Source organism: Bufo bufo, chromosome 3 (genome assembly GCF_905171765.1).
Source record: "Bufo bufo chromosome 3, aBufBuf1.1, whole genome shotgun sequence".
In the NCBI taxonomy this organism is placed as follows: Eukaryota; Metazoa; Chordata; class Amphibia; order Anura; family Bufonidae; genus Bufo; species Bufo bufo.
The window spans coordinates 147,798,644-147,819,285 of NC_053391.1; the positions used below are offsets into that span (position 1 = coordinate 147,798,644).

Sequence of the window (20,642 nt, forward strand, 5' to 3'; positions counted from 1 at the left end):
TTGCAATTCATCTACGCCACGGCTCTAGGTGCCTTCGCTTTTCACTAAGGGGCGTGGCAACAGTCGGTACTTTTACTCTAGTAGTATACTGGTGCCGCCAGTGAATACGGTGGCTATTCCTTCCTTCCTTCTTTTGGCGCGAGTTTTGGACATGTTCATCCTCTGTCTTCAGGGGGTTGCCTAGCATCACTTGTGTCCCAGAGACCCCCCATCTCCATGGGCCTCCACCATTCCACCATTATAAGTCATGATATTGTCTGCATCAATGCGTAGTGCGTGCACCAGTGCACATATTTGGTGAGTACGTTCCAGCGAGTCGAGTGTTTCACTGACTCTGTATTCTCTATCCACCACTCCTCCTTCTCTGGGAAGTGGTTATGCTGGCACTCTCCACAGATGCAGCTTTTTTTGCTAATGCTTGAGTTCGTAGTCGCTGCAGTGGGACTTCCCCCTCAGTTAAGGGCCTTACCCTGGCGCTAGCTTGGTGGTTGCTCCTGCTCAGCGTCCTCCCGGGTAGAGTTTTTAAGTTTGCTCTACTTGACACGGGCGGTATGGTACGTGGCTTCTACGGATAGTCTCAGGCCTCCCCCCTCGGTTTTGTGCTCACGGGCAAGTGCTGGCTACTACTGTGCGAGTGGTATTTGTGTTACCACTACATACTTAGGTTCTTCTTCAGCTCACTCTTCAGGTGGTGGACTCTTCTAGCATTGCATTGGTGGCCTCTGAGGGTGGCCTTCTCCTCTGCCGGGGTATGGGGCTAGCAATACAGTGGCACTCCCCTTGTCTGGTTTTTATCCTCAGGCGGAGTTTTTGTTTTTGCACAGCCTCCTAATCCTTGGCTACTTCTGTATAGTGCCGGTCTAAGACGAGGAATGGACTTAGACCTATTCTTCTCCTGTCTTTTTCCTCCTCTGGCTCATGGTTCATAGCCACCTCGCAGGCCTTGATAGTTCCCATGTTACTACCTTCCCTCCTCTGCATTTTGACCGGGGTATTCGTTTGGTGGCCTTCCATTTCCAGACTCGTTCCGGTCCCACTGGTGGACTGTGGCGTCCTCCTCATCCCTCCTTCTACAGGGACTTCTTCCATTGGTCCGGGTGTGCTAACAGTATCTACACTAAAGCTTCCCACTTTTCTATCCCGAGCAAGAGTTCCGGAAGCATGCGGCATGGACGCCCTGATATCTCTTTGGCGGAAGTTTTCCCTCCTTACGTGTTTTTTGTTCACCTGGCCCTCCTACCCAGGTTCTTCGGAAGATCAAGAGGGAGGGCATTCCAATGAATCCTAGTCGCTCCGGATTGGCCGTCGCGCGTGGCACGCTGGCCTCGGTCTCCTTCTAGGAGACGTCCCTTGGTCACTGCCACTCAGACGACCTTCTTTCACAGGGTCCGGTCTTACATCAGCATTAGGGTCTTTGGTTGACGGGGTGGCTGTTTAATCCGCCATTCTGACGTGGAGAGGGTTTTCGGCGGACGTCATCCGCACTATGTTTCAGGCCAGGAAGCCTGCATCGCCCAGGCTCTATTAGGACCTGGAGGTCCTTCCTGGGCTTCTGGGAAGCCGGGACATCCCCTCACTCCGTCTTTTCTCTCCCCAAGGTCCTATCCTTTCTACAATCAGGGTTGGACCTGGTTTAGCCCTTAGTCCTTTATGGGTCCAGTGTTGGTGCTTCTATCCTGGGGCAGCTTCCAGTGTACTCTGATCTCCCTGGTGCCACGGAGGCTTCTTTTAGTGAGTGGCAAATACGGTTCCTCCGTACCGTCCTTTACCGCCTTGGGATCCGAATATAGTTCTCTCAGCGTTTCAGTCTTCTCCCTTTGAGCCCTTGCGGGAGATCCCACTCTGGCTTCGGTCCTAGAAGGTGTTTGTTTCTTGTGGCTATCACATCCATCAGTCGGGAGTCCGGATTGGGGGCGCTCTCTTGCAGAAGCCCTTCCTGGTTCTTCACAAGGATAAGGTGGTTCTCCGGCTCATTCCTTCTTCTCCGGAAGGTGGTCTCTGGCTTCCATGTCAATGGGGACATTGTTCATCCTTCTCTGTTCCTCCACTTCACACCCTACGGAAGGGAGTTACATTATTGACGTTGTCAGAGCTCCGATCATTATTTGGCAGCCTCCAGTCTCTTCCGGTGTACGGAACCCCTTTTTGTCTTCCGAAGGGTCCTCGCTAGCAATTGGCGGCCTCCAAGGTGGCGATTGCACGTTGAATTCGGTCTGCAAGTGCTAAAACATATCGCGCCCGGAGCAGGGTTCCGCCCTTAGGTGTCACGGCTCACTCCACAGAGCGGTGGGTGCTTCTTGGGCTCGGGGGCTTCGCGCTTCGGCTGTTCAGTTGGGTAAGGTGGCTACTGGTCCTCCTTACATACGTTCACAAAAAATTACCAGGTGCATACTTATGCATCGGCGGTCCCGGCATTGGGCCACGTGGTCTTGCAGGCGACAGTTCTTAGATGTCTGCAGGGACGCTTGCTTTCGTGGGTCTGTGGTTTTTCCCTCCCTGTGGACTGCTTTCGGACGTCCCACGGTTCCTGTGTCCCCCAATGAATATGGGCGAGAAAAGGAGATTTTTGTATAACTTACCAGTAAAATCTCTTTCTCGCTCTTCATTGGGGGACACAGCACCCACCCAGTATTGTTGTTCGACCACAGTTGTGGCTATTGCTGGTTTGAGCCCCGTTGGGTCTTTTGGCATGGTTGGTGTTCCATGTTTTTTTTTTATTTGGTTGGCTTGCTTTACCTGCTGCTTGTACACAAACTGAAGCTCTCTCTCCAGGCTGGAGGGGGTATAGCTGCCAGGGGAGGAGCTAACAGCTTTTACTAGTGTCAACGCCTCCTAGAGGACATAGCTATACCACGGTTCCTGTGTCCCCAATGAAGAGCGAGAAAGAGATTTTACTGGTAAGTTATACAAAACTCCTTTTTTCACTCCTGGGTTTGGCTTCCAAAACTGCGTGCAGAAACCTGACCGTCTGACCATACCCTAAGGGCTGTTTCTCACGAGCGAGTCCATTGCAGGAATCGCGCTACTTGTGAGCGTGATCCTCCAATCCGGACTTGCAGACGCGCATGACATTATACTGATTTATAATTCTATGTGCCTCTTCTTGACCTTTCTGATGCAGGAGAATACTGACAGTTTTATGTCACTATGGTCCTGTAGAAATAAGGTCAAGCAGAGGCACATAGCATTATAAATCATGATAATGCCGTGCACTCCTGTAAGTCCAGAATGGAGGATCACGCTCACACACAAAGCGTGATTCCAGCAATGGAGCCGCTTTTGTAAAACAGCCCTAAGGGTTCTTTTACTTGGGCAGATTAATTGTCCGTAATGAACACAGATTGATATAGGAAGTCAGTTGATGCTCATTTACTTTAATTTATGCATTGAAATTATCTGGAGTGGTTTGAACAGGGATCTTTCTTCCACTTGTAGTGTACATAGCTTTTTGGCCACAAATCTCCTGTTTACCAGTGAGGTGTTCTCCTGACAAGCGAGCGTTTATATGGCCACGTAAAGGAGGCGATGAATGGTAAACAAGTGTTTGATCTTCGGTTGACGGATCACTAGCATGTTTACGTGGGTCAATGATCAGGGACAAACGTTTGTATGAATGTTTGTTTGGCTGATCATCATCCTGTGTAAGAACACCTTAACAAAGTGATTTCACATGGCTTGCTGCTGGGGACACTTATCCCTCATAGATGAGAAGTTTAGTAACAGTGCTTTTTAGTGCTTCTGGTTTAGTCCTAGATGGCGTCCGTCCCCCACTGAATTTAAGAGTTTTGGCTTCTTTCCAGTGCACCAAGTCAGTAATATTTTTTTTCTTCTAGGTGTTGTGTACTTATTTGGGAAAGTCTGGATCGAGTCTGCAGAAACATATGTCAGTTGCTGTGTAAGCGTAAAAAACATTGAGCGCACAGTTTATCTTCTGCCTCGTGAGACCGTAAGTGGGGTTTCTTTTCTTTTTTTTTTTCTTTGATAATTATATCTGATGTATGTGGGATGGCACAAAGTAATACCAAATTTACAAAATGCAAGCAAATGATAACTAAAACATTGGTGCACTACAGGGTAAGGCCTTTTGGACACACTAAACAGGGGTTATCCAACCCCTATAAGGACCCCCATGTGCCTGGGCCCCTCGTACAGATTGTACTTTCCTCCCCGACACCCACGTCGCTTCTGATGCCCGCATGTACGCCGCTGCATCTCCCCATCATGCGGATTAAACATCCCGTGACTGAGTGGGGCAGCCAATAGCAGGTCGCTGCGGGATGCTAGGCAGGCTTGTTCTCATCGCGGCCTGCTATTGGAATTTTGTCATTCGGGCTTTTCCTGACCTAACACCCAGATGTTCATGAGATGAACTTGCTTTCTGTATTTCTGCCCCATCAGAAGCCGACTTGCAGTAATGTGACTTCTGCTTCTAAGTGGTTCTCTGTGTGAGCGCTACAGGGAATCAAGTTGTACATTGCTTACATTTTGTAAAGTTTAATTATTTTTTTTACTGCACTATGCTGCTGTATAATGGGCTGTTTATGGTGTATAACAATAATTTTTTTTTTTTTAAAGAGAATTCAGTTGCCATCTGGAAAAGACAGTGGTGATCCTGTGACAATGATGAATGTTTACCAGGAGTTCAGTGATAGCATTGCAGATAAATTTAAGATCATGAAATTCAAGTCCAAGGTATGTTATATTGACTGCTTTATTTCTTCTTGTTGAGGCTACATTAGAATGTAGTGCCCTGATTGGATTTATTTGTTTAGCTCTCTTGAACCAAGATTGCTTAGATTTAAAGGGCACCTGTCAGCAGCATCAACCAACTTAAACCAGGGATACTTCCTTGTAGGGTTGATCCTCCTGCTAAAAATGATACCTGTGTAATCCGTAAAAAATAATACTTTTAAGCCTCTTGCACAAGTGAGTTTTCCCTCCACCTGCGATGCGTGTAGCGAATTCATAGCATCTGGACTGAATCCTGACCCATTCATTACAATGAGTATGGGTACATGAGCATCATTTTTCACGCATCATCTTTGCGTTCAGGAAAAATTGCAGCATGTTCTATGTTGTCGTTTTTCATGCAGCTCTGGGTCTGTAGAAGTGAATGGGGCTTGCGTGAAAGATAGACGACATCTGGATGCAATGCGTTTTTCATTGACTGCTAGGAGAAGTAGATTATTCTTTAGTTTTTCTTTATGCACGTGAAAAACACATGCAATCTGGACAGGCAAAACTGTGCAAAATCATCACTTATCTGAAAAGATTCTGACACACTCAGTGTTGCTCGTGTGAAAGAGGCCTTATTCAGTGTGCAACCAGGGGCTTCAGTGCACTGAGGGGTGTGGCCTGGCACTGGAGGGCTGAGGAGCAGAGAAGGGCTGGGCCCCAGCCCTCACTGCACAGAAGACTTCAGTTGCTCCTGCCTGTGCCTGCTTCTCTAAGCTAAGGCTGGGTTCACACGAGCGTCACGTTTTGGCTCCCGGGTGCATTGCGGCAAACGCGCGCGAGTAGGTACGCAATTGCAGTCAGTTTTGACTGCGATTGCGTTCCGTTTTTATCGCGCGGGTGCAATGTGTTTTGCACGCGCGAGATAAAAAACTGACTGTGGTACCCAGACCCGAACCCGGACTTCTTCCCTGAAGTTCAGGTTTGGGTTCGGTGTTGTATAGATGTAATTATTCTCCCTTATAACATGGTTATAAGGGAAAATAATAGCATTCTTAATACCACAGTAATTGACCATGTGATTGGACCATGTGATGTGACGTCACCACAGGTCCTTTAGCCGGCAGCTCATGATTAAAAAAGTAAGAAGAGATTGGCAAATACGCGATCAAAAGGAGGAGGTGAGTTAATTTTATTTTTATTTTTTAACCCTCAATTGACCTTCTACTAAGCATTCTGTTTTAAGAATGCTATTATTTTCCCTTATAACTATGTTATAAGGGAAAATAATATAGTGAATAGACTTTCATCTTAGCAACCATGCGTGAAAATCGCACCGCATCCGCATTTGCTTGTGGATGCTTGCGATTTTCTCGCAGTACCATTCACTTCTATGGGACCTGCATTACGTGTAAAACGCACAATATAGAGCATGCTGCGATTTTCACACAACGCACAAGTGATGCGTGAAAATCACCGCTCATCTGCACAGCCTGATAGAAGTGAATGGGTCCGGATTCAGTGCGGGTGCAATGTGTTCACCTCGCGCATTGCACCCGCGTGGAAATCTCGCCCGTGTGAACCCAGCCTAAGAGTCCTGCATGTTTACTTTTAGCTTAGCGATGCAGGAGAAAGTTAATACAAGCCACTTACTAATGTATTGTGATTGCGCTATTGTCTGCTTTGCGGACTTGATTAACTTTTCCATCTCATTATACACTTCGCGTTTCCTTGGTTACGACCACCCTGAAATCCAGCAATGGCGGTCATGCTTGCACAATAGGAGAAAGCTCCGGCTTCTCTGGTGGTCAGGACCGTGAGAGTGTGCACAGTTAAGCACTTTTCTAATAGGCAAGGACGGCCACCGCTGCTGGATCACAGGTTGGTCATAACCATGGACACAAGCTGTGTATAATGTTATGGAAAAATTCATCTAGCCAGCAAAGGAAGCAATATGGGTAATAATACATTAGTAAATTCTTTGTATTAACTTTCTCTACAATGCAATCTGCTGAAGTGACACAACCCCTTTACCTACTTATTAATGTGTGTTGTGTAACTTTTGTTATTCCTTTTAGCCTTTTCTACTTCATTGGCTTTGGTTAATATTCCTGTGTCGTTAATTTGTCATGATTTGATATTTTGTCCTTGATGGTTTTTCTTTTTTCTGCCATTTAGAAAGTTGAAAAGAATTATGCTTTTGAGATTCCAGATGTCCCCACCAGCTCAGAGTATCTTGAGGTTCGATATGCTGTAAGTATCTACATTATAAAACCTTTAGATTCAGCCGCACGTGAGCACATTGTTAGGCCTCATGCCCACGACTGTTGTGTGAATCCGCGTCTGTTCCGTCATTTTTCACAGTTTAGCGGAGGTCCCATTCATTTCTATGGAGCTGTGAAAAAAACACTGTCGTGTGCATGAGGCCTTAATAGTATTCATCTAGCTGTAAGGGGAAATATATCCATGCATTCTGTTTACGTGCATTGCTTTAAACTCAAACTTCAAAAATGAGGACCCTGGGCCTCCCCCCCCCCCCCCCAACATGTGGCAATATTGGTAAATTTGTTTGAAGCCAAACCTACAGTGCTGAGCAGATACATGTAATAGTTGTCCCTCCCCTTCCTCCCCATTGACACGTTAGAATGACTGTTTTGTGTCTGGATTTGGACAAATAGAGAACAACTAGTCTGGAGTCTGTCCGCAGTTTTTACCCTGCAGAATTGCTAATAGTTGTAGGCAGGAGACTGGTCACAGTTAGGTATTTACAGGTTGTATTGTAAGGGGTTTAACCAGCCCAAATTGGCACTCCTGCTGGTCCGGGCTGTTAAAGCATGAGCGTGGCTCCCGCTCTCCACTGGACCGGTGATCCGTTCAGCGCTTAGACCATGCCGCTGTGAAAGGCCCAGCCTTAGGCCCTTTAGTCAATGCCGTAAAAAGGAATATTGGTGGTCATGAAGGGTTTAAAACATTTTTTCCAGCAATGCGGTCACATTTGAACATGGTACCAGTGCAGATGCCTTCAGTTGCCAAGCTCACTTGCAGGAGGTCAGCCAGTTTCATAGATACAAATCTGCTGACAGATGCCATTTAACTTCTTCACAGCTCCTGAGGGGCTAAACTGCTCACGTTCTCAACTTTTAATGTTGAGTTTATCAGAGTATATATAGCTGCAAGAGCAAATATTTAAACTTCCATTCCTCATCATAGGTCATCAGTATCTCTTTGGTGGTGGTTCGTCACCCTGCACTTTTGCCTGTCAGCTGTTTGAGTAGCTCCAGTGCCAGAACTACACAGCTGCTAATCCCATGTGTAGTGGACAGAACTAGCTTCTACAGCGCTACCCGTTCTCTTCACTGGGAGCAGAACTGCAGTAACCAGCTTCATCCAGTACACAGTGGACATGGATGTCTAGTTGCGGTGATGATTTTCAGTGCTGGAGCTACCCTGAAATGGCTGATGTGTGGTGTGTCAGATCCCTGCCGATCCGGTGTTGATGGCCATCAGTAATAAAATTCTGGACCGAACCCTTTAAAAGCTCATGCACACGACCAGTAGGTCTCTATTCTTGTCCAGACTTGCAGATGAGAGCAGCGCTTTGTATTCAAGGGAGTGAGAAAACTATGGAATGCACATGGATGCTGTCCCTATTTTGTTTTTGTTTGTTTTTTCCAGACAGAAATGCATATACTGCCGCCTGTATGAGGCCTAATGGAGAGCATAATAGGTTGATGGGTCACGTGCCTGAATTTGTATGGTTATACTATTTTAGGTTATCTTGTATTATCCACTCGTAAGTTACTGACAGGTTTCCTAATATTTTTCCATTTTAACTTTTGTGCTAATCTTATTTTTAAGGAGATTAGCAATTATTATTCTGTATGAAGTATATGCAGACACAAATTACCACACCTAATTTTATACAACATGAAAGTAACTGCTTCAGGTAGGGGGCAAGTGTGTTTCTCGCTGGGAGGAAAAATAGAAATTGGCTGTGATTGTTGGACATACCGTTTCTACACTAATTGTTTCCTTTGAGTGAATTTATTTTATGATATGTTTGGTTTGCAGGCAGACTTGCCCCAACTTCCTCAAGACCTAAAGGGAGAAACATTTTCACATGTCTTTGGAACAAATACGTCAAGCTTGGAGCTTTTCTTACTTAGCCGGAAGATAAAGGGGCCCAGCTGGCTGGAGATAAAGAGCCCACGTAAATATACTGCTTCTTTCCGCAAATCTCTCATATGTTTTTATATATATATTTGCTTGACCTTGAGATCTCTGCAGGTATTTCGCCTACTTATTGCATTTGCAAGGGTTCGGAGTGCCAAAGAAAAGGATTAAAAGGGCTTTTTCTATTACAAGCTTATTTTTATTTAATTTTCTAAACCTTTATTCAGAATTGTTTGGTGGGGTGTCCATTTTGGCTTTCTTTCCTTATTTGTATGTTTTCAACATGTAATCATCTATTTTCAAACACTTTTTTTTTTCTTTCTTTTCATTTCTAAATTTCTTATGCAAGTGTATGCAGCATAATGTGTGAAATTATTTCACGTCTTTTAATTTAGGTTACTTTCACACTTGCGGCAGAGGATTCCGGCAGACAATTCCGTCGCCAGAACTGCCTGCCGGATCCATCAAAACGCATGCAAACTGATGGCATTTGTCAGATGGATCAGGATCCTGATCTGTATGACAATTGCATTAAAATGCCGGATCCATCTCTCCGGTGTCATCCGGAAAAACGGATCCGGCATTTATTTTTTTGCCTATTTTTTGTGGTCTGAGCATGCGCAGACCGCAATGCTGGATCCGTTTTGCCGGAACACTCGGGGCCGGATCCAGCATTAATGCATGTCAATGGGAAAAAATGCCGGATCCGGCATTCCGGCAAGTGTTGCAGAATTTTGGACGGAGATAAAACCGCAGCATGCTGCGGTATTATCTCCGTCCTGAATGTCAAAAAGACTGAACTAAAGATATCCTGAACGGATTGCTCTCCATTCAGAATAAGTTAGGATATAACTGATCAGTTAGTGTTAGTGTGAAAGTACCCTTAGGAGATACGCTCTTGAGGAATGCTTGACAATGTAAATTTTGACTCTCCTTGACCCGCTAGATGACTTGTAAAGTTGTCACTTGCACACACCTGCATTTGTGTCTTTGGTTGGGGATTACTCAAGAATCTGTTGAACACAATTACTAGATTTTTATTCTATTCAGTCAACCTGGGGTGTTGAAACAATAGCTGTCATTTATGGCTTTTTTTTTTTTTTTTATAATATCCCCCACATAGCGCAGCATGCTGTAATGTGTAGTCTTTCTCGGAAATGAGGCACTTTATTTATATGTGTCCTCCAATATACTCCCCTTAGGCCTTATTCACATGTGTGTGATGTCATTGATGTTTCATCCACAACAATATCCATGAACGTTCCTTTGTTGTCCTGTGTATCCGATTTTGCCTTTGATATCCATATTTGACATGCACTGCTAGGCTGAAAAGTGGATTTCCAGAGCATCTACTACCAATGGTCAGTAAAAGCTAATTACAGAACATATATGCGATGCACATTCTGTTAGTGGTTTTTTTCTGACCCATTGACCTCAGAGGGCATGTCTGCAGCACGCAAAAAATAGTGCATGCTGCTGCTGTTTTTCCACTGACCCATGGTCAATGGAAAAACAAAAATATGTGAATAAACAAAAAAATCTATGGATATGTTAATGGAGAACTTGGACAGCACATGTCCTTGAGTCACTGATGTGTGCATAAGCCCTTACTGTAGTAATGCTGCTGGTTATAAAGTTAAAGGGGTTATCTGAATTCTACAAGATCCCCTCTAATGCCCGGGCCCCTCGTATACATTATACTTGCCTGCCCCCCGGCACCCGCGTCTCTTCAGATTCCTGCACGGCCACCGCTGCATTGCCCCGTTACACGGATCAAAACATCCAGTGACGGGGGGGAGAGAGCAGCCAATAGGAGGCTGTGATGGTGACGAGATTCTTTGAGGTGGCTGTCCAGGGATCTGGAGCGACGCGGGTGACAGGGAGCAGGTAAGTATAATATAAATACGAGAGGCCTGGGCATTGGGGGGGGATCTTATAGACAATGGATAACCCCTTTTAAGGCTTCTATAGTATAGAGGTCACACAGGTAGGGATTGCAATCCACACATAACTCCTTATTAACTGTTTGGAGATAGCTTGTCCGAGATTGACAGATAAAGAATTAAATGTAACAGTACATCTAAGGATGCATTCACATGACCGTGTCTGCTTTGTATGTGAATTTTGAAAGCATGGAGAGACTGCCAGTGTGCGGACCCATTGACTTCAAGTCAATGGATCCGCACCATAAAGCCAGTTGCATACTGCTGGTGTCCGTGTTTTGTGGATCACAGTTTGCTGTCTGCAAAATGAACAATGTTGTGTGAATGCACGCTTACATTCATGTGTTCCTCCTTTTAGAGCTAAACAGCCAGCCTATAAGCTGGTGCAAAGTTGAAGCAATGGTGTCCAAGCCTGATCTGGTGAATGTAGTGAAACACATGGCCCCACCTCCCGTTGTTGTTCTCTCCCTTAGCATGAAGACCATTCAGAATGCAAAGACTCATCAAAATGAGGTTTGGTGTTTTCATAGTTTATTTGTTCATTTTAGTTGTCTATAGTGGCCATGGGTGTTAGTGCCCTATTACACTGCCCGCCGTTCAGGCTGTGCTAGCGCAGTTGAATGATAACCCATCCATTGGCGCTCGCTTTCACTGGCCTGATTACATAGGCCGATGCAAACTGAATATGGGTGGAGTGGTTGCTACTGCAGTCGTTCCTCCCTCATTCTGTTGTATTCATTATCGGCAGCTCATCCCTAATTACACAGGGAAATGTGCTGACGATAATCGTGCGTCTTATATCCTGATGAAAGATGCCAATCAGTCGGCAGATGAGTGTTTGCTCTTTCATTGGCTGCTCATTCATGCAGATCAGTTATTCCCGATAATTGGTCCGAATATTTTGTAGTCTAATAGGGCCCTAAGTATTTAAAGAGAACTTGGCACCTGTATTTTATTCATTTAAATTCCTGCTTCTTGTGGGATTTGTAGGAGGCAGTCCTATTAGTGATAGCCTTCGCTCTATGGCTGTGCATACACTGATAGGACCGCCTCCTTGACACCAAAGCCCAGAGTAAGCAGTAATTTTAAATGAATGAAATACAGGCTATAGTGACTCTTTTCTCACAAATAAGAAAAATAGGATAAGCAGCATTTCAGATCCGGTTACTTTATTTGTATCAGCAGCTTAAAGATGGCGACGTTTCAACCATCTCTGGTCTTTCTCAAGCAATGAAATCACACAGCATAATGTGCCTTTAACTAGTGGCTGAGTGGGTGGGTATATACCTCCCCCTTCTATGGGGGGTGTGGGCATTATATCAGATGATACATAACTTGTATAAAGGGTGAATATCCTTTGTGTATCAAACGAGTGAAACTAATAACTGTAACTAATAATTCATTGCTTGAGACAGACCAGAGATGCTATCTTTATGCTGCTGATACAAATAAAGTAACTGGATTTTTCACATAAATTGACGAGTGATGTGGATTTCTACATATCTTTTCTCACAAAACTACTTCTGAATCTTTCAGCTACTCCTGCTCTATAACCTGCAGCAAAGTCCACATCTGAATTTTTCCAGAGAATTTTTACATCTTATGTGGACGTAGACTTAAATTAAATGCATATGTGTCACAGCCTTAGCTTACAATATATTACCATCTACCATTAGATAATAAAGACCTGTTAAGAACATGTCTGTGCAGTCGCTAGCCCAAACTGACCTGTTTTTCCATACTCTGACTCGGACATAAATAGTCTGACTCGGACATAAATAATTACTATAGTAAAATGGTAACATTAGGGTTTTCATCAGCATAATGTACTGTAATCGAGCTACTTAGATAGAACATAAAAGATATTGGAATACAATTGCTAATATAGATATGCAACACATGGCAGTGCATCTTATAGGGCGAATGCTAATAATTATGGAAGCGCTCATTAGTACATTATTACATTTTCGGCGGCTCCATAGAAATGAATGGAGGGCGGCTGCGCATGCGCAGTGCGCCCTCCTCAACTTTCTCCGTTTTGTTCTCCTTGTAGGTGTGGGACCCGCACCTATCAGACAATCATTGTCTAAGATGGGATAACCCCTTTAAGTACTGGTCTTCAGCACATTATAGAACTATAGCATTATGTTTATATTTTATAATCCCTTTTTCAAACCCTTTATTTCAGATTATTGCATTGGCTGCTCTAGTCAATCACAAATTCCCGCTGGATAAGGCCCCTCCACAGCCTCCATTCCAAACTCATTTTTGTGTCCTTACTAAGCCTAATGACTGCATTTTTCCGTATGACCATAAAGAAGTTCTGAAGCGAAAGGTAAGTAATTTCCTGTTTAGCATATTAAAAATACTTACTGGATTTTCCATACTATAGCGTGTACTCTATTATAAGAAGCTCTGATATCAGAGACTTAAAAATACAAAAAAATGTATTACATTTCCTAAAGGTAAGGGCCCATTTACACAGGGCAGTGAACGAGTAGTTCCCAATCATTCACCTGCAGTAAAGCTGTATTTACACACATCAATCATCCCCTCTCTGTCATGATGAAGGACCCCTGCTGAGAATTGTTTATTTTTTTTCCTCCCGTTCCCATACAAATTAATTGTTTCCTTTTCAGTACAGGGCAATGTGCTTACAACAAACTAATATTTTATGTGCTGTATGTGATCTGATGAACAAGCGTCAGCAACTCCTTTAGGGCCCATTCACATGACTGTATGTTTGAGTCTGGATCTGTTCCGCAATTGGCGGACCCATTCATTTCAATGAGGCTGCAAAATATGCCGACAGCACACCATGTGCTGTCTGCTTCCGATCCGTGGCCCCGCTAAAAAGATAGAAATGCTTATTCGTGTCCACGGACAAGAATAGGACATGCTCTAACGTCAGCAAGTTTTCCGGATTGATTTCTGACCCGGCAAATTACAATGGGTCTGTGTATACCGTTTTTCACTGATTATCCTTGTGTTTAGGAAAAATTGCAGCATGTTTTATATTTCTCGCCCATTTCCTTGGGGGACACAGAAGACCTTGGTATAGCTCAGCTCCCTAGGAGGCGTGACACTAAGTGAAAACTGTTAAGCCCCTCCTCCAGCAGCTATACCCTCAGCCTGGAGAGAGAGACTGACAGTTTTTGCTTAGTGTCCAAGGAGGCAAGACACTCCCTGTTTTTTCCTTGTTTAAATTTAGATTTTTACTTTCTTTCTTTTTCTTCCAGACCATCAGGGACAACAGAGACTCACTAGACCTCTCTGTTTCTCCCGGGGTTGAGCTGCGCCAGTGCCGGTCACCCGCACTGCTGCCTCCCCCACAGAAGGCAAGGTGGATCAGGGCAGCCTCTCTCCCCTGCATCCCGCTAGCGCAAGGGTCGCCCGCACGCCAAGTCCCTCTTCCAGCGTCCTGCCACTACGGTGCCAGTAGCTGAAGGGGTGACCCTGCTGGAACGGACTGAGGGCGAAGACGGCTGATGGTGAGAGAGTGGCTTCTCCAGCCCTACGTCCCCCTCCTCCCCCCACCACCACCACCCCCCCGGTCTCCTGCGTGCCTGACCCCCATACTGGTGCCTCTGGACCCTTCTGTCCTGCTGGACCTAGGCTGGCCCCTGGGGTGCCGCAGGGCGGCAATCTGCTCCCTGCTCCCTCTCCTTCCCTCTATAGCAGAATGCTGCAACATGGTTCTGCCGCACTGCCTCCCTTCTCCCTGCGAGAGGAATGTTGCTACAGGGCCCGGAGGCCCACACCTAGGTGCCCCTGACGAAGGGGTTATGCGGCGTCCCTCCTCTATCCTCAGGGTCCCCCATCCTCAGGGTCCCCCCATCCTCAGGTCATCTGGGCGGAATAACTCTTACCGGTGCGATGTTCACGCTCCTGACCGAGGTGCAGGGCCCTCTCTTCCGGCCTGCGGGGTGGGCACCCGCGGCTGGCATATATTTGAGTGCGATGCTCCATTAGGCCCCGGCCGACCGTCTGTGCACTCCGGTCGGCCGGGCGCCGCGAATTTTGGCCCAGGCCTCGCGGCCTACTGGGCCGCAATTCCGGCCCCCTGACTCTTCCGGCCCGCGGGGTGGGCACCCGCGGCCGGTATGTACATACGCCACTCCGGCTCCCTCCAGGTCCCGGCCGACCGCCGCAAAAATTTTGGCCCCGGCTTGCGGCCTTCTAGACCGCAAAATTCCAGCCTCGGTTGGAGGGGGCGGGAACTTCTCCAGGCGCGAATTCTTCCTGCCTGGAGGTTTCCCCGCCCCCAGTGGATCGCTGCGTCGCCCCCAGTGGATTGCTGCACTCTCCCTGGCTGCGGGCTGGCCTTGTGCATGACCCCCTTCTATAGGCGGAATACTGCACTCTCACCGGATATGGTGCTGGCCACGTGCACGACCCCCTTCCATAGGCGGAACACTGCACTCTCGCTTGATTCGCTTCCAGCCATATGCATTACCCCCTTCCGTAGGCGGAATTCTGCAAACTCACTGGATTCGCTGCCGGCCATGTGCATGACCCCCTTACATAGGCGGAGTGCTGCACTCTCACTGGATTTTCTGCCGGCCATGTGCACGACCTCCTTCCATAGGCGGTATGCTGCATTCTCACTGGATTCGCTACTGGCGATGGGCATATCTCCTTCCCTCAGGCGGCATACATACACCCTCACTGACTGGGGTGGTTCTCTCGCCGGTAAGTTGCTGGCCATGTGCATGACCCCCTTTCCATGGCGGGGTGCTTGCACTATCACTGGATGCGATGCTGGCCATGTACATGATCCCTCTTTCTGGGCGGAATACTGCACTCTCACCGGATACGTTGCTGGCCATGAGCATTGCCCTCTTCCATGGGTCGAATTCTTGCACTCCCATTGGATATGGTGCTGGCCTTGTGCATGTCCACCCCTCATTCCATGGGCGGAATTTTGCACGCTCACGTGAGTCACTGCTGTTCTTCTATATGCTGTGCTGGAATTGTACATGTTTCCCTTCATTGGCGGAGTAGTTGCACTCTCACGAAATTTGGTGTTGGGTGAATTATTGCACAATCACTTGATGCTAAGATAACCCTGTGCATGTTCCCCTTTCACTAGGCGGACCTGCTGCGTTCCTACTGCATACTGTGCGACCATGTGCATGGCCCCCTTCTGGGCAGTATATGGGATGTCCTACTTTTCTGAAGTTGGTACTGGCCTTGGGCATCACCCTCTTTTGGGGCAGGCCTTTGCACTCTTGCCGACTGCGGTGTTTGCCAGGTACATTTTCCCCCTTTCTGGGCGGACTGCTTGCGTTCCGTCGCATGCCGTACTAGTCTTGTGCATAACTCCCTTCCAGGCTGCACTTTGCACTTCCGTAGATACTGGGGACTCTGTGGCTGATCCCCTTCGCTGAGTGACTATTTTGCAGTGAGCGTTCTTGTGCGCTCTGTGCGTTGTTTGGGCCGTGTATGTCTTCTCCTCCCGTAGGTGGGTTGGCCTTCTCGCTGCTTACGGGGCTGCTCGTATGTATGCCTCCCTTCCTCCTGCGACGTACTTGTTTCTCTTCGTGTACGATGCTTGCAGCAAGCCTTGCACTTTTCTCTGAAGAGATCATTCTGCTTCCACCTAACCCGGACGGGCTCTACTTGCTCTCTACTGCGCCGAGCTAGGCGGTACTCATTCTCGGGTTTGGATTGTATACTGCGGTTCCGTTGTCACGGTATCCACCATGCGTACCCATTCGTCCTCCCGCTGCATTGCTTCCCTGCGCAAGAGGTCACATGAACGAGAGTGCTGTCTGCATCGCCCCTCGAATTCTTTGTTGGCTCTGGCGGGACTACGGTTCCCTCGCCTACTACCATTTCCTCCTCTTCGGATGCAGTGTGGTATGAGTCCTTCCTATTGGCGCTCTCTGCGCTTCAGTTCTGCTCTACTACCCGGTTCGGGCCGCTCTCCTCGGGAAGGTCACCCAACTTCTCTTGGGTGCTCGATTATCCAGTCCGGGGACCTCCACTTTGGGTTCTTCAGGGTATTCGCCTTCTGCGAGGCGGTGAGCCGGGCGTCTCACAGAGTAGCAGGTGTTCTGCTTTTAAACTGTCCTACTATGACTTCCCTGTTACCCACTCCTCCTGTCGGTGGAGGGTGTTATGCCGGCCTCTGTCTCGATCTGCTTTTTCTCGCCGGCTCTGTTTTGGCTCCCGCTCAGGGCATATCACTCCGATGTCGCTTCTGTCCTGGCCAGGCTTCAGAGGCTGTTCCTTCACTGCCCTCCCCTTTGGGGAGAGCATGGTTGTTCACTTGGATGGTTTCGGTGTTCCTTGTGGCCTCGTATCGTCTCCCTCGTTCACACTGGCTGTACTAGCTGTGCGCCCATTTAACGGGTCTACCGCATTCGGTCTCCCGCTTGGGTGCAGATTGCGTTTTCCATTCTAGGCGATGGTCCTGCTGTAGACTTACCTTAGCGGTAACTTGGGAGGACCAACCTTCGGTCAGGATTGTCCTTAGGTCTCCCGCATCGGGACGGTAGAACCCCTTCCTCTGGTGGCAACATCGACATGGACTTTAGCCTGTCTTAGCCTGTCTTGTCCTGGCATCTGTCGGATGCTGGGCGGACCCTTTCGGTTCCTTTCGTCTGCCCTTCTGCTCCCCCACTCCGGGTGGATACGAGACAAGTTGCTCGGGGGCCGACGGGACCAGTTTTGCCGGTCTCTTCTGCCCGTGTTACTGGTCCGCGCCTGATCACATTGGGTTTTTTCCCGCTTGTCCAGGCGATTCCAGCAGTCACGCTAGTGTTCGCTCCCGGCCGTGCTTCGTCCAGGATCTAGTATCGGACTTGGAGTTCTTACCTGGGGTTCTGTGGGAAGCTGGGCGTTCCCCCCCACTCTGCCTTTCTCTCCCCATGGTTATGTCCTTCTCCAGTCCGGCCTGGACCTGGGACTGGGAATCTGTTCCTTGAAGGGTCAAGTATCGGCGCTGTCCATCCTCTTCCAGCGTTCCCTGGCCCCTCTTGGGCCTGTCAAGACTTTCTTCCACGGAGTGGTTCTTTGGTTCCTGTGTACCGTTCCCCCGTCCCGCCCTGCGAACTACATGCTGAGCTCTCGGCGCACCAAGCTTTTCTTTGGAAGCTGTTACAGAAGTTATCTCTACTCCTTTTGTCCTGTACAGTTGTGTTTCTGTAGCCATCGTGTCTCTCGAACGGGTGTCTGAATGGCGGACCTTCTTGTTCCGAGCCTTCTGTCCTTCCCCAGGACAGGACTGTTCTCCGTCCCGTCCCTTCCTTCCTTCTGAAGGTGGTATATGCCTTTCACTCAACGAGGCCATCGTCCTCCCCTTCCCACCCCCGGGAACGGACAATTCACTGATTGGGCGTTGTTCGGGCCTTGCAGTTTTACTTGGTCACAGGCTCTTGTCGACGCTCGGTCTCTTGTGGTTCCAGGAGGTCCGCGCAAAGGTTTGACGGCCTCCAGGGTGGCTTTCCCCCGCTTCATCAGAATGGCTATAGCTGCGGTTACCGCACCAAGGGCAAGGTTTCGCCTTCGGGGTCACCGTTCATTCCATCAGTGCGGTCGGTGCCTCCTGGGCCGGAGACATTGAGCTTCGGCCGCGCAATTGTGCAAGGCGGCCACCGGTCTTCCTTGCACGCCTTACCAAGTTCTACAGGGTGAATACTTGGGCTTTGGCGGATGCTGCCTTGGGCCGCCTGGTTTTGCAGGCGGCGGTTCCTTGATGGCTGACTGCTCTCGAACTTCCCAAGGTCTTCTGTGTCCCCCAAGGAAATGGGCGAGAAAGCGAGATTTTTGTATAACTTACCAGTAATATCTCTTTCTCGCTCTTCCTTGGGGGAGACAGCACCCACCCATTCATTGGTTCCACTTGTTGGACATTGCCTTTTTCTCACTACTTGGACACGCAACTGGCAGTCTCTCTCTCCAGGCTGAGGGTATAGCTGTTGGAGGAAGGGCTTAACAGTTTTCACTTAGTGTCACGCCTCCTAGGGAGCTGAGCTATACTAAGGTCTTCTGTGTCCCCCAAGGAAGAGCGAGAAAGAGATTTTACTGGTAAGTTATATAAAAATCTTGTTTTTTCGCTCAGCCCTTGCCCCATAGAAATGAATGTGAAAAATGGAAGGCATACAGATACAATGTGTTTTTCACTGATGGTTGCTAGGAAATGTGTTATTTTACAGTTTTTCTTCATGTGCATGAAAAACAGTTCCAATCTGGATGGAAAATACGCAATTGCAGACCAAACTGATTCAATATGCATGAAAAACCATCTGCTAGACAGACCCTGACACGCTCCGTATCGCTCATTTGAGATGCCTTTTACAGGCAAATCGTTCGTTTTAAAGGTTTATTCCACATAAGTCCTCTGCCCATGTAAAAGGCCTATATATTACATCAAAAATGTTTTATGAACAGCAAAACAATAAGCAGATTTATATGGCCTAATGTGACCATAGTTCCCCTATTGCAGCTACAGCAGAATATGAAAGCCACAACGCCCTATAAAGGACAGCCACGCAATAAAAAAAAAAAAACTTCCCCTTAGCTTTACAGACATTAAGGTTCCTGCACATGTTGTGGATTATGCACATTTGTTGTGTGCATATTTCGTAGTACGGAAACTGACCTGCCCTGCAGATTTTTCAGTGAAAGGGTGAGATCTGTGGAAAGTCTGCACGTACATCTGCACCATGTACAGCCACCCTACCAGTTCACAAAGACAGCAATTAAAGTATGTTAAAAGTTTTTTGATCTGTGAGTTCAAGTGTTGAAACCGAGGGGCAGAAGCTTTGCTGTCTTCGGAGAGGTGAGATTCACAGTGTGCTGTGAACATATAAAGCCTTTATACCACGCTGCTTGTTTTTTTAAGCACACAGCAGAGCTGAATGCCACCAAAGGGTCAGAGCGCTCAGCTGAACGCTTCTTTTCCTTTGTTTTATCGATTGGTCCGGTTTTCAAGACCTGGACCCTTGCCCATCACAACTTACTTGTCACTCCACTGAAGTTTTCTGACACTTGAGGTACACTAATGTGGACGGATCTGCTGCTGGGTTTGCATATAGAGAATGAGAGTTTCTTGGCTGCTTCTGTTCTTAGCTTGGTGGGATGTATCTGAAACAGGGGTCAGCAACCTCCACTACACCAGCTTTTGTCAAACTACAATTCTCAGCATGCTCCTTTCAGTTCTATAAGAGTTCCGAGAACACCCTAGCAGTTGTGCACGCTGGGAATTGTAGTTACACCACAGCTAGAATGCCGGAGGTAGCCTGTCCCTTGTAGGGCAAAAGCTGTGCAGGTACATATATGGAGCTCTGCTTCAAAACACTGGGTATATATTTTATGGTATTTTTAACTTCATTTTTGTAATATAGATTTTTTGACATGTCCACACACTAATTGCAGTTTAATGTTAAATGTTTTCTTTCTTCTTTTTCTTTCTTTTCGGTCAGAATGTAAATGTTGAAATTGCTCTAACCGAAAGGACTCTTCTGGGGTTTTTCCTTGCAAAAATTCACAAAATTGATCCAGATGTTATTGTGGTGAGTATATGTAAAGCACTGTTTTTAAAGGGAATCGGTCAGCCCGATTTACCACTATGAACTGCAGTACCAGACGAGTACTGCTTACACGGACTCCCGATTGGTACTTTTCATTACCCCTCTCTGCCGCCAAAAAGAACTTCTGGATTACATTAAGAGAACTCGTGAGTAGTGTTTAGCGAACTTGTGTTTTAAGTTCGGCGTCTAAAGTTCGGGTTATCAAAGAATCGCGTTATGGATTCCGCTACCACGGACCATAACGGAATTTAGAATCCATAACGCGATTCTTCGATAACCCGAACTTTAGATGCCGAACTTAAAACACAAATTC

At 47.2% G+C, this 20,642-nt stretch overlaps 1 protein-coding gene across 3 annotated transcripts in view; it reads left to right on the plus strand.

The window, feature by feature from the left end:
* The window catches only part of POLA1 (DNA polymerase alpha 1, catalytic subunit), a 450,237-nt gene that overhangs the window by 95,626 nt on the left and 333,969 nt on the right, over positions 1–20,642 (plus strand). For all 3 annotated transcript variants that reach the window (XM_040423702.1, XM_040423703.1, XM_040423704.1), the window contains exons 11-17: positions 3,834–3,946; positions 4,576–4,692; positions 6,853–6,927; positions 8,746–8,884; positions 11,149–11,303; positions 12,979–13,125; positions 20,222–20,311. In XM_040423702.1, coding sequence (XP_040279636.1) covers positions 3,834–3,946; positions 4,576–4,692; positions 6,853–6,927; positions 8,746–8,884; positions 11,149–11,303; positions 12,979–13,125; positions 20,222–20,311 — 836 coding nt within the window. The remainder of the gene's footprint in view (positions 1–3,833; positions 3,947–4,575; positions 4,693–6,852; positions 6,928–8,745; positions 8,885–11,148; positions 11,304–12,978; positions 13,126–20,221; positions 20,312–20,642) is intronic.